Below are 13,503 nucleotides of genomic sequence, written 5' to 3'. Positions count from 1 at the left end.
AACAGACCAAAAAATCTTCTCTAGGGCTCTGCCCAACATCAAGACAAGGGCCTTACGTGACACAAAACTGTTCATATTCATATTCTGACTAGAGGGACCTCACTCATTAAAGTGACTACCTCCAGAGAAAATGTACTTGAGTTTTCACATGGAACCATTTTTTTATACCAGGTTAGGAATTTACACGTGACATGATGCATCCAAAAAAAAAAAGCCTCTAAGTGTTCTATCAGACAGACATTACATAATCAAAAAGGAATAATCATCTTAGTGAGCTCTCTCAGTGTTAGTCTTACATTAAAAAAAAAAAAAAAAACCTTTATCTTCCTGAAAACCTCTGCAAAAAATTACTTTAAAAATCCTGAACGACTATCCAACCTTTTGACACGATTCGAAGTACTACATTATTAAGTATAGTTAATGAAGACATCTGTTCATATAATCCGTTTTAAAAATTTTATATATATTCCTACATGTCAGGCTTTAATTTCTCATAATATTGTCAGGTAATCACTTGCTCAAAGAAATTTTGTGTTTGAATGGAGGGAATTAGCTTCCCATTTATTACTTTGTAGAAGTAATTCCCACATCAGTGGATATTAGATTAATAAAAATAAACAGGAATAAGTAAAACATTTCATGTAAGTAAAGACATTTCATAGTTTACATTATCTCAAGAAAACTGTTGAATTTGTATTACTTTACGTTTATAAAAACATGTACTTTGTGTTGTTTTTAAACTGTTTTATAGAACAAGCTAAAAATAAGGTAAAAAGTAAAGGTCTGAATTTGTAGAAGTCTTTACGAAATTAGAAGAAAAAACTTTAATTCAGATGATTAAGAGAAATTTAAAAAGCAACACAAAATTTAAATGAGAAAAGTCATATAAAGTAAAAATAAAATGAATGCTCTGACATTTCTAAAGGATTATGAAGTCATAAGTCATATGGAAATAAATGAATATTTTCAATAAAAAAAGAAAATGCTAATACAGACTGATTGATATGTTTGTAAAGAAATACCAAAGCATATAGGTTGGTACCAGAGATATTAAAAGGGGAGTGCTGACAGTCCCCACTGTCGGGAGATCAGCCGCGTCCAGGTGAAGACGAGCGCGCCGTGTGCAGCCTGGCCCTGGGTCGGACACGACTCCCGACAGGCGACTCCCGACAGGCACGCAGGCCGGGCTCCGGGCACTGCTGCTCTCTGACCCCACCCCCGTCCCTCTGAGACCAATTACGATGCATCCGCCTCCCGGACACACCCCGTTTCCATTGAGCTCAGGACACACTGCAGCCCCCCAAAGTGGGTCTAATGCATCAACACACACTGGCTGTCCAAGCTTTAGATGTTTATACAAAACGAGGAGGCAGATTCGATGCGTAGGCCAAAGTGTCACCAGTGACTGACTTGAGGGGCGGCGGGAGGGGAGAAAGCCTTCCCACACAGAATCCTTACGAGGTGACGCGATGGCTTCAGCCCGCAGCTGAAGATCACTCAGCGTCTTCTGAAAACTTACGGAAGCGTCTTACAGAAAGTTAATGGTTTCACAGGATCCCAGAGGATGCGTGAAATGTAGGGCATCGCTTTGGATTCGTCTTAGAGGAGCGAGTCCCCAGTGTCGCTTCAGAAGCATAAGTGAACAAAGGACCTGCTTATATATTTTTTTAAACAAAAATGAAACATTCAAAGTTTAAAGATCTACTCTTACATGGCAACTTTGAGTGAAGGAAGGTGGTCAACTGATATTATAAATGATGGGCGTATCAAACTTCCTAAAACCGTTTTCAGGAAGGAAAATCAAATGTTCCTAATAGTGTCTGAGGTGATTAGTATTAACTTCAATAAATAATGGCATGGTTAGAGATTATATTTATTATTATTAGATATCCTCCTACATTTTAAAGTAAAAGATTCTTGGGACTTCCCTGGTGGTCCACTGCCGCCTCAATCCCCAGGCAGGAGGCCCTGGTTTGATCCCTGGTCAGGAAACTAGATCCTGCGTGCCACAACTAAGACCTGGAGTAGTCAAAACTTTTTTAAGAAATAAAGTAAAATATTCTCATATAACTTAGCATGAATTACATAATTATCAGAACTAGAGAATATTTGTGAAAACAGATGTACTTCCAAATATTACTTGTGCCACATAGTGTCTCATTTAAATATTCTTATAGAATGATTTAGACTGATCAAATGAATAAAAAGATTTAAATTTCAAAGTATTCAAAAATAATCTGTACCTGACAGTTTTTAAAAAAATTTACGTAAAGTAGCTCTTTTCCGAGCTAAAACAAAGGTCATGTTTTTTGTTAATGAGGCAACTTTCTTAAAAAGCCTCTTTAAGCATATTCTGAATTTTACATATAAAGAGACATTACTTGTAAGTGCCAGCTTAAAAAACCAGTTATGGGGCTTCCCTGGTGGTTCAGTGGTAAAGAACCCGCCTGCCAATGCAGGAGACGTGGGTTTGGTCCCGGCCCAGGGAAGGTGCACGAGCCGCGCAGCAACCAGGCCCCTGCACCACAGCTGCCGGGCCTGCGCTCAGGAGCCCAGAGCCCGGCGACAGGCGAAGCCTAGCGAGGAGAAGCCCACGCACCGCGCCTGGAGAGCTGCCTCCACTGCAACTAGAGAACAGCCTGCGCAGCAATGAAGACCCAGCACAGCCGAAAATAAAGTATTTGAAACAAAAAAACAGTTATGGTTTTTAAAGCTTTCATTCGGTACTTTCCTTAAGGGTAACCATTTGGGAAATGAAGCATCAGTAAAATTACAACACACTGTAAAAGATTTTGTTTTTTGTTCAGCACAGCTATGGATCAATATTTCTGATACCTTATTTGAAACATGTAGTTGTTTCCACATATTCCGATATGTAAAAATCATTCCTGCCCTTCTGCAAAATTCCCTCCTTCCTTCCCTTCAGTGTGATGTGGCTGAGCCACTACCAGGCGGAAGGGTGTTCTGAGCGAACTGCGGCGCCCCCAGGGATGCAGAGCGCGGGGAAGGGACCACACGTGACCCCTGAGAGACCCCCTCGGGTGCTTCCTTTGCCCTGGTACAAGCAATGGGTGCTGAGAGGGCGCCCTGGAGTCTAGGGTTCCCTCTGATACTGCTGGGTCCCTGTCTGCTCAGGTGTGAAACGGAAATACTGCTGCAGACCTTCTTTCTTTAGCAACAAAGTTCTTATGTGGGTGAAAGAAAATGGTGATTTCACACACTGGGGAAAAAAAAAAAACCTCAGTATTCCAATTTTATTTAAAGCCATATATTTATACTCTGCAATAACCTATAACTATCTGAGATCAGTTTAGTTCAACTCAAAATACGTTATTATTTTGTTATTCATATATAATAAAGCAGAGCAAGGACCAAGCTTTTTAATCCTTATATTGTAAATACTCTGGGGAAAAAAATCAATACTTATCTAATCTCAAGAATAATGAAAAATGCCATGATGAGGTATCACTTTACACTGGTTAGAACGGCCATTATCAAAAAGTCCACAGATAAATGCCGGAGAAAGTGTGGAGAGAAGGGAGCCCTCCTGCACTGTGGGTGGGGATGTAAACTGGAGCAGCCACTATGCAAAACAGTATGGAGGTTCCTCAAAAAACAAAAAACTTCCAGGTATCAGAGGGAAAAGGGAGAAGACGAGGGGTCAGTTAGGAGTTTGGGATTAACAAATATAAACTATTGTATATAAAGCAGATAAGCAACAAGGATTTACTGTATAGCACAGGGAACTACATGTAATATCTTGTCACAGGTTATAATGGAAAACAATCTGAAAAATATACATGCATGTAACTGAATCACTCTGCTGTACAGCTGGAACACAATGTGTCAATCGCAATGCTGCTTCAGTTTTTTTTTTAAAAAGGAATCATGAAAATGATGCTGGAAATTCTTACTCATCTGAGTGAAGTGGTGGGGAAGGACATGTCCAGTGTGTACTGCTGAGCTGTCCTGGGAAAAACTCTCCTCTCCTGCCTTCCATTTCTCTAACTTAAAGGGGGGCGGGGAGGGGGAGAGAAAGGGACAGTGTCTAAGAAGGAAGAAAACCGTAATGGAAGAAGTAATAAAAAAGGAAAAAAAGATGATTTTTGAGGTGAACATTTATGAGACTCCATCCATTCTCTACTAGACCTTTTAGGTTGATATTTTAAAGGATTAATTGCATTATTTGAGAAGTAGTCTCATTAACTGAGTTTTAATAGAAACAGATATTTTTCTATCTGTGGGATGGAGATATAAAGCCACAAAACAAACAAACTTAATGTACAACAAGATAGGCATTAAATAATGTGAAAAATGACTACTGTTCTAATAATTCTAATTCCAACATTATATTTTGCTTCTTTTTTTTTTTTACCTATAAAAGTAGTTAAGAGCTACTAAATTAGCAAGCTTTCAAAAATACAATTACAAGATAACCACAAATATTGTGTTCTGCAAAGGTCTTTGTCACTTACATTAATAGATTTAAAGTTTACTAGTAAACAGATAAGCATTTGCCTAACAGTTCAGGTCAGCAGGCACTGTTATCATGACACCATCCACTTCATTAAAAAGGTTGAACCATCTCACCATGTTTTAATAGGTGCTTAAATTTCTTTTTCATTCAAGTACTGTTTTCAAATCTTCAGTTTCTTCCTACTCTATTTTCACAGAGCAAGATCACTCTTATTCTCTCTACTCAATTCCATTTTTAACTTTCATCTGCAAACTCTTTACTCAACTTTTCAGAACTTCCTTCCAAACCTCTGAGGCACAACTCTCTCCAACTTTTCCTGTGTCTTTTCTATTTAGGCTAGCTAGGATTTTTTAATTAAAAAAAAAAAAAGCAAAGACAAATATATATTTTGTGTGGTGTTAATGCTCAGACTTTCAGATATTGATTAAAAAGAACCAGCTCAATAGAGAACCACAGTGTGCACTTCCTAAATGATTTTCAATATGACTATTCACTATTTTTTTAATATTAGATTTTCCTGAGATAATTTAGTAAACAAGAGTGAAAAATGTATAATTCTGATGATTACGCCAGTGGCTCCCAGAGAAACTAAACACTGGAGCTGAAGGGGAACAAACCCGCCTTGTTTCCTAGTAAATGGAAGTGGGCATGCTAGACATGGTATAGCTTGTTTACAAGATTGAAAAAAATCACTTGCAGGTAGTATCAATAAAAGAAACATCACAGCCCTGACCTGCCTTTTGAGTAGTTTCTTCCTCACTACCTAGAGGGTTCTGTAAGAACATTCCCTCACTCATTCCACTGACATTAACTGGCTCATTCACTCTTTTTCTCTTTTATTCCTTTAACTCACTTTCTCCATCAATTGATCAATCACTGAACCTTTTTAGTGCGCTGGGCCCTAGAGACACACAGATGAAAAGAGTCACTGCCGTTCAGGCACGGGAGCTAGACAGGTCTGGAGGTGGAGCCGCCGGGCCATGTAGACCAGATACACAGACGCGATGGAGTACGACTCAGCCGTAAAAAATTTGCCATTTGCAACAAGATAGATAAACTTGGAGGGTATTATGGTACGAGAGTAAGTCAGGAAGAGAAAGACAAATACCCTTTAAAAATTGTGACTTACTATGCTGTACACCTGAAACTTACATAACACTGTAAATCAACTATACCTCAAAGGAAAAAAAAAAGGGATTATAAAGCAGTGTGATTGCTAAGGGAAGAGGGCCTGAGAAGTGGAGAAAGGGGAGCAGGATGACTTTAAGGGGGAGGCAACGGCCAGGCTTTGTTCTAAAGAGAATGAGTTCACCTGATAAGGCACAGGGGGTGGGGCATGTCAACAAGAGGAAACAGCACCCACAGAAAGATGGGAATTCCTGGGCCTTCTGGTAGAACCTGCATGGTGGAGTTCAGGAAAGAAGAGAGGGTGCTGTGACCAGAACGTCTGGGCAGCTCAACCCAGTTCAGACTGTAAGGGGCCAGGGGAATCAGGACTTCCTGGACACAGTAAATATTCAAAAATTGTTTGCTACACTGATGTTAATTTCTTCATCACCAACAATTTTTGTTGCTGTTGTTTAGTTGCTAAGTCGTGCCTGACTCTGAGGCCCCGTGGATTGACTAACCCGCCAGCCTCTTCTGTCCATGGGATTCTCCAGGCAAGAATACTGGAGTGGGTTGCCAGTTCCTTCTCCAGGGGATCTTCCTGAATTACCAACAATACTAAATTTAATTAAAACTAAGACAGAGTTCAGGGAAAATATCCACCTTTTCAACCCAATATTTCTGTTGTTAAGTACAGTAATTCCCTATTATACATGGATGAGATCACTACTAGAAAAGAATACTGATCACCAAAAATCATAAAGCTACTATTTTAGGGAGCTCTAAAATACACATTCTAAGTATCAGTCCTGTGCAGCTGAGATGTTTCAATCGCGAGCCCTCATCATCTGCACATAATTACAACAGCACAGTTCAACAGGAAAGATCTGACAGACAACTTTATTTTCCCAAAGAATACTAGCAATACTTCTCAGTTTTGGTTTCTAATGCTCACGTGAATCTATGTCTTAGATTATAAGAAATGTAAAAATCTCAAGCTCTTAAGCTCTGAGCTCTTCCCCACAGAACGCCTGTATCTGGAAACAGACCTCATAGAGCTCCTCAGGACTCCTACCAGTCGAGGCTGGTTGGAGGCACAGCTTTTATTCTCATGAACAAAAGTGTTTCCTGTGTGTCTCCTCTTCAGGCAGGGGCCTTAAAAATTTAGCAGAAGCTAAATCAAACTGGTAAGCTTTCAAACAGGTATGTGGTAGGAAATTAATTTTGCTTAAAAGTTTCAGTTTTCAACAGATACAGTGTCAGTTGCCATCTGAGTTATAAAATGGGCACCTAATGGACTGGTCTTTTAATTAAAAGTTTACTGTTTAAAAACTATATTTCAGTTTTCACTGTTTCCTAAATTTTTGCCATACTAAAAAAGAAAGAAAATTGGACTTTTAGAAGATCTAAAAGGCACACTATATAAAGGAGTACTGAAGACACGGGTGAAGTACGGCAGTATGGCATCTGTTCAGGTTTGTTGCTACCATAAAGTCTGAATAATTATCATCCAAACAAACCGAGTTCCTGCTTATGGAGAGAAAATATTTATCAGCACATCTGCATTTCAAAGCTCTTGTTCTGGGAACTTCTCTACATGATGGAACAGATTAAAGTAAGATCATTAGTCTGTATTTTTTGTAGCTCATTTCTTCCATAAGAATTAGTTTCCCTGTTTACCTACGTACTTCAGCTTTCTATTTTATTGCTGTGCAGCCACAGAATTTACCAATCTGAAGGACCATACTAGCTTCTTTTGGTAAGTACATCATATAACGCATTTTGCTTTATACCTCGTTTCAAGACTGGTAAACTATATGGAGGGAAGTAAAAAGTGGAATCTCTTTTCCTTTCCCAACTGTGAGACCTTCTTCTGTCTGGGCCAGACTTTGATACGTGCCCCTTGGCTGAGAACCCGCGAATCCAACTTCACACTTAGCTGCAGTGCAGTAGCCCTGCAGGCAGGCCGACTCCAACGAACCACCAGTGGCATCATCATTAAAATCCGGCTGGAGGTCGCCATGGTAACCGCCTGCTGAGGCTCCGCTGCTGCGCGGGCATCTCCTCATCAGCTACCATGTGAAATGCAAATGCAGACGGTCTGAAAATTAGTCAAGAGGAATAGCGGATGAGGATGCAGATACGTGAAATATTCATGTGCTTCGTGGAAGAGAGGAGACAGCGTGAATGACACAACAAAGAGCGGCCCCTGACACCCTCGCCATCATCCTGCACGACTGTTCACACCCTCCCGCAATTGTGGGCCGAGTGCTGGAGCCGGTTTTGTGAAATGCCGTATTTATATTCCACACCCAAAACAGTAATTAAAAATGGCCAACATAATAACAGCATTAACATCAAATAAAGATAAGTCTTCTAAAATTACCGGCACTGCCTTGTAAGAGTTTATTCTAAGCACCTGAACACAAGTGCTGTGAAACAAAAAAATCCAAGCGTCACTGGTTATCAGTATCAAACGATTAGGGGAAAAAAGTACTTTCAACATACTAGGACCATGAGTGCTTTTTCCATATGCTAAAAATTCTTTATAGAGATTTTATTATTCAAGTTACATGGACTCAATCTTCCTTATATAAAACTAGAACCAACTGCATTCATTTTGGAAGGCGAACATTGTAATTGCTTCATTTCTTCCCTTTGCCCCTTTCCATTTCCCTTGGGCAGAACTCCGCTGCCCATGAGCAGGTCCCTGACACCGTGGTTTCTCTGGGTGGGTCCCCAGTGAGCTGTCCAAAGAGTTATGTGAACACATTAGTTAACCTGAGACACTGCTATTCTGCAGTATCTCCTCAAATACTGGTAAAAATCATGATGCATTAGGCAAAAATGGGAGATGTTTTGTTCAGGAGAACACTGGATGTCAGGTGGAGGCCAAACAACTCATTTCAATGGGTTCCCAAAGCAAGCAAGGACCCACGCTCAGATATTCACTGGGCAACGTCTGCTAACACTTTCAGTTCCTACCAAGGCACTTTGTTACCAGGTCTACAGTGATGACCTCAAACGTTTCCCAGAGGAATCTGACTGCAGTGGGGAGGTGGTTATGGGACTGGCCTGGTGAGAATGAAAAGAGCACGGAAGGAACAGGGCTGAGAGAGATGCAGCTAAGAGATGTTTGCTTCCATTCTGGGAAAACATAGGCAGGAGGGAGGTTCTGCCAGAAGAGGGGGTCATGGCTGCTCTGAGACCGTGGGCATGGGGAGGGACACTGGACGTGCTGGTCACCCAGAGCCTGGGCGGCGTGTCCAGGAGGCGGTGAAGTCAGCCACTGTTCCCATTACACCCACTGTGACACTGCATGAGGTGTGGGTTCCTCTCCACGTGATGGATGAACTGTGGGCAACTCTTTAACAGCCAAGCCTCCGAGAGAACGAGAGTGGAATGAAGGTGTTCTCTCTGCCACCTACACTCAGCATATGCATCATGGGATAGAGAAGGGCCCCAAATAAAATGCAAGCATTACCAAAACGAACAACATGGACACACGAACTGAAAGATGACTTACTTCCTCTGAATAGTGGTCTGACGGGAGAGGCGGGTAGTCACACTGCTCTATCTTCTTACACAGCGAGTACAGGTTCATCTTGTCGCCATAGAAAGGACTCTGTAACGCTGCCATCTGCAAAACGCTCCCAATGAAACTGATACACTTACACGTTAACTTTAAAGGAGGTTTCATCGAGCATATGACACTGGAGGGGAGGGGATAATTACAAACATTTTAAATAAAGTTCTCCAGGCATTTGGCGTTTCATGAACATCCTTTTCAGAGAATTAGTTCATAAGTCCTAAAATGTCTTACTTCAATTTTTGGTTATTATTTTTAACATTTAAACTTTCCTAGAAGGGAGAAATGGTTAGCATAGAATTACATATACACCTGCACACACTTATGCAGCATTAACAATATTACAAAAATAATATAATTTAGGACTCTTTGTAAATACAGTGCAATAGGAACAACTAGTGTATCTCATGACCAGACAGACGTGAATGGTGTAATATCAACCTTTCAGTGGTTAAAATACAACAAACATGAAACGAGCCAAAACTGCAGTATAATCCAGGAATGGTTTAGGGATCGGTACACACAGCGTTTTATCTCTCACGACAGTCTCTGCAGGAAAAGGCTATTCTGAAATAAAAAAATGTCTTCTCAATCTGAATGTTCTGATACTCAAACTAGTTCACAGTGAATCAGAACTCCTTTCCTTTTGTGACAATGTCTCAGAAACACTAAACGTGCTCAAAAGCCCTAGGAGTCATGGCCACTAATTCAAGGCATCCAAATGGGATTTTTATGCAGGGGGGGTGGGGGGAAAAACACTCGAAGAATGAATGACTTTAAAAAAGACATTATCAAATTTAACTTTAAGACCAGGTTCTAACCTGACATTTCAAGTGCGAGCAAGGACTAAGGTAAGCGGGGTTACAAACTCAAGATTCAATTGAGGATGTTCGCCTCCTGTTCAAACCTCCTAAATCTCTGAACCGCAGCAGCGCGACTACAACACGGAGTGCAAGGCTGCCCCCAAGTCAGTCACCCTTTTCTACATGTGCTAATAAGTTTGATTTTGGAAGGACAATGTGTACATTCCCCAGACAGGCCAGGCGTGCGTGCAACACGCTGGGCCAAGCAGGGCTCCTCGGTGGGCGTCAGCAGGGATGGGATGAGCTGAAAATGGCTCTCATCTGTCGGGGCTGTGGCAGAGCTTAACTCCTTCCCGGCCTGGACCACGGGGCTGGGGGATATGGGCCTGCAGAGCCGCCCGCCAGCTCTTCACTGCAGCTCCTGCCAAACCACCTTCGGAAGAGGTGTTCCCCATGACGAGAAATCCCCAAACCAGGTGTGTGTCCCTAAACGTGTAAAATGCTCCATCCGAGAGGACATTTCCAGAAGAGCGGTTACAATAATTTACGTCTTCTGTTAAGATACGAGGGCACTCTGTGATAAAACAGAATCTTTTAAGATGCCCCCCTTAAAAAAAACACTGTGTGCAAACTATTGTCTCCTTGTGTTTGCAAAAACCCTAAGTAAATGTACGGTGTTCGTTATCACGTGCCAGGAGCTCATTACGGTACTTTTGTCTCAATACTGCAGTGTTAAAAAAAAAAAATCTGAACGTCCCCTAAGGAGTTAAACAGGAATAGTATATTTTCATGCATCTCCTGCTTTGACAGATGAAAAATGTCAACTGTCCTGTTTTTATTTTCAAGCTTTTGCACTATTCATCTGGTTCATTAGTGCATCTCGATGCTGCCCCTGACAGCTGCTCGCCCTCTCCTCCCAGCAGCTGAATTTTTCAGGCTAATTTGATCCTCCACACTGAGACGATCGCTAGAATGATTGACTTGCTCCCTGACCTCCAGGGTCCGACTTCCCTGATTAGTATTCTGGGGGTGTCGGAGGGACGAGAGCCCACTGTCTGTCTTCGGGGCTGGTGGCAGCTCTCTCTTTTTTTTGAACTGTAAGCCACCAACCTACAACCCTGGAAGGATGCGATTGCTGCACCGAACAATAAAGGAAATGTGTAAAACCTACTTTTCCATGTAAAGGTCCGTGTAGCCAAAGCACAGCATCTTGATTTTAATTAGTAAAGTCTACTTTGTTGCATATCAATTAAAACTGTACTGCCAGTTTTGTGTGTGTGTGTGAGGTTTCAGGAATATTTGAAAGTCTAATTTGCTGAGTTTAAATTACATTTTCAAAAAAGGGTTCCCACTCCTTCGTTGTGAATGGTAAATTCTTAGTGGGATACAATAGAAAATGTCTAGGAAATGCTATGACCAGTTTTCTTAAAGATAAACTTCTGGGAATTTTTATTGACATTATATTAGAAAGAGATACAATATCAAAGTAAATTAAATCCTTAGAAAAAATTCTAGTTCTTCCCAATGACTTTCATGGAACAACTGGGAAAATGCTCTGAGCTGAAAACTAATGTTAACACATTAAATGCTTTCACTCAAAATCATTCCCAACACATAATACGCATGAATGTAGGAGCATCCAAAGAAATAATTTTTATTTTGGTTATCATTTAAAGTATACATAAAAATGGGATGCTGCTTCTCAAAGGCAAATTCATAATGTGAAGGATTATTTCAGTTTTGATATGGGAATCTCCTGGTTCTAAAACAATTATGCAGACTTCTCAAATAATAACAGAACTTTTTATTTTTCATTGCTAAATTTACTGTCCTTAGTGGAAACCAATTTGCAGTTTACTTTGAGGTATATAAAGGGAAAATGTTGCTTTGATAATTTATTAGACTATGGCCTGAAAGAATCTAAGGTTGCCTAAATAGGTATTAAATATTTTAAAATGTACAAAGTGCCTTTTAAACTTTGTAATAACAACATAGTCAAATCAGTGCAACACTGTACCAAATTATTAACAGAATATAATATTACTGAGCATAAACCTCTTTTAATCTCATGTGAACAGTGAATACAAACAAACATGTATTTTATTCTATCACTAACTCATAACTTTTGTTAAAAAAATTATCCCAGGGATGTTCTTTAAGAACATTTAAAAGCTCCTAAGTGGTTGTTATTTTAGTAGGAAGAACACAATAATCTCAGGTTCCTTACATTAAGGAAGTCTGACCTTCAATCTGTAAACAATAATTAAAGATTATGACACACATTTTAAAAAACCTTCTGATGCTCTACTTCTAAGTAAAGGTGGAACAATTAAAATACATGATCTCATCATATTTTATTTAAGCTGAAAGACAGGAGACAGAAAATAGTAACAAATACACTGGTTTCTATCTATCCACTTTAGACTTCCTTTCTATGTCTTAAAATATGAAAAGGATTCCATGTATTATTTTCCTTCATTTTATTTTATTAAAAGAGTAGATGTAGGCTAATGTTTAGTGAACAGCACTGACTAGAAGCCCACATTCCGAAGAAAATTACCATTCAATTAAAGAAGTCCCTGGCTTGAGCCTTCTCTGACACCATTACTCTATAACGAGTATCAAACGTGCTCATAGCATGCTTTCTTCTATTCACCCAAACTGTTATACCGCAATACTTGCTACAGGACCTGTCTACATAATTCCATCTTTCTTTGATAAATTATCACCAGCAGAACAGCTGAGAGAATTTCACCGAGCTTTACCAATACCAAGTGTTACTCACAGAAACTAAACTAGAAGAATAACCTAGAAGAATTATCTCTCTATAAACTATCCTGAAAGCTGAATTACTCGACATAAAAGTTTAAAAAAAATTGATAAAGATATTTACCATGCTTTCATATTTTAAATCCATTCCATTGTTCTCTCTCCAGCTATGCATGGGCAAGTTGTTTTTTTTTAATAGATGTTCAAATGTATATTTTTATAAGTAAGATTATGAAGCAACATTATATTAACATGAAAAACATTTAAGAAATTAAACTCCGATCAAAAGGAAACAATTTAAAATTATATTAGAGAAAATAAATGTGTAGAAATGTGTAGTTACTAAACTACATTATAAAACCAGTTACTAAGTCAATGAATTAACTTCCTCATTATTAAAAAGCTAATTCTTAAACATAACCTAGGAAAAAAAATAACTATATACTAAAAGGACAGGGGAAACACATTCCAGTAAGTAAAAGCACTTCAGTGTACAGAATTTATCAGCATTACCTACCTCATACAGTAGACAGCCAAGGGACCAGATGTCAGACTTGAAGTTGTACCCATTTTCGTGTATTCTCTCTGGAGACATGTAATAAGGTGTACCCACTGCAGAAAGAAAGTAGACAGAACAACAGGAGGATAAAAATGGAAGATGCAGCTGTGATAAGAAATTACATCCAAAATTTTAGATTAAAATGTCGTCAAAAAAATTGATTAAGATTAGAACACTGTTCTGGGCATACTCTAGAACC

At 39.6% G+C, this 13,503-nt stretch overlaps 1 protein-coding gene across 4 annotated transcripts in view; it reads right to left on the bottom strand.

The window, feature by feature from the left end:
• Positions 1 to 13,503, bottom strand: part of NEK7 (NIMA related kinase 7) — a 138,304-nt gene that overhangs the window by 7,260 nt on the left and 117,541 nt on the right. For 3 of the 4 annotated variants that reach the window (XM_055583145.1, XM_055583148.1, XM_055583147.1), the window contains 2 exons: positions 13,263 to 13,357; positions 9,111 to 9,224 (listed from right to left, as the gene is read on the bottom strand). In XM_055583145.1, coding sequence (XP_055439120.1) covers positions 9,111 to 9,224; positions 13,263 to 13,357 — 209 coding nt within the window. Of the gene's footprint in view, positions 1 to 3; positions 8,332 to 9,110; positions 9,225 to 13,262; positions 13,358 to 13,503 lie in introns of those variants that run through there. The other variant, XM_055583146.1, reaches the window with a different exon arrangement.

The sequence above is a fragment of the Bubalus kerabau genome, chromosome 5 (genome assembly GCF_029407905.1).
Source record: "Bubalus kerabau isolate K-KA32 ecotype Philippines breed swamp buffalo chromosome 5, PCC_UOA_SB_1v2, whole genome shotgun sequence".
Taxonomy (NCBI): Eukaryota; Metazoa; Chordata; class Mammalia; order Artiodactyla; family Bovidae; genus Bubalus; species Bubalus kerabau.
The sequence above is the reverse complement of the archived record's forward strand: the minus strand, read 5'-3'. Positions and strand labels throughout refer to the sequence as shown.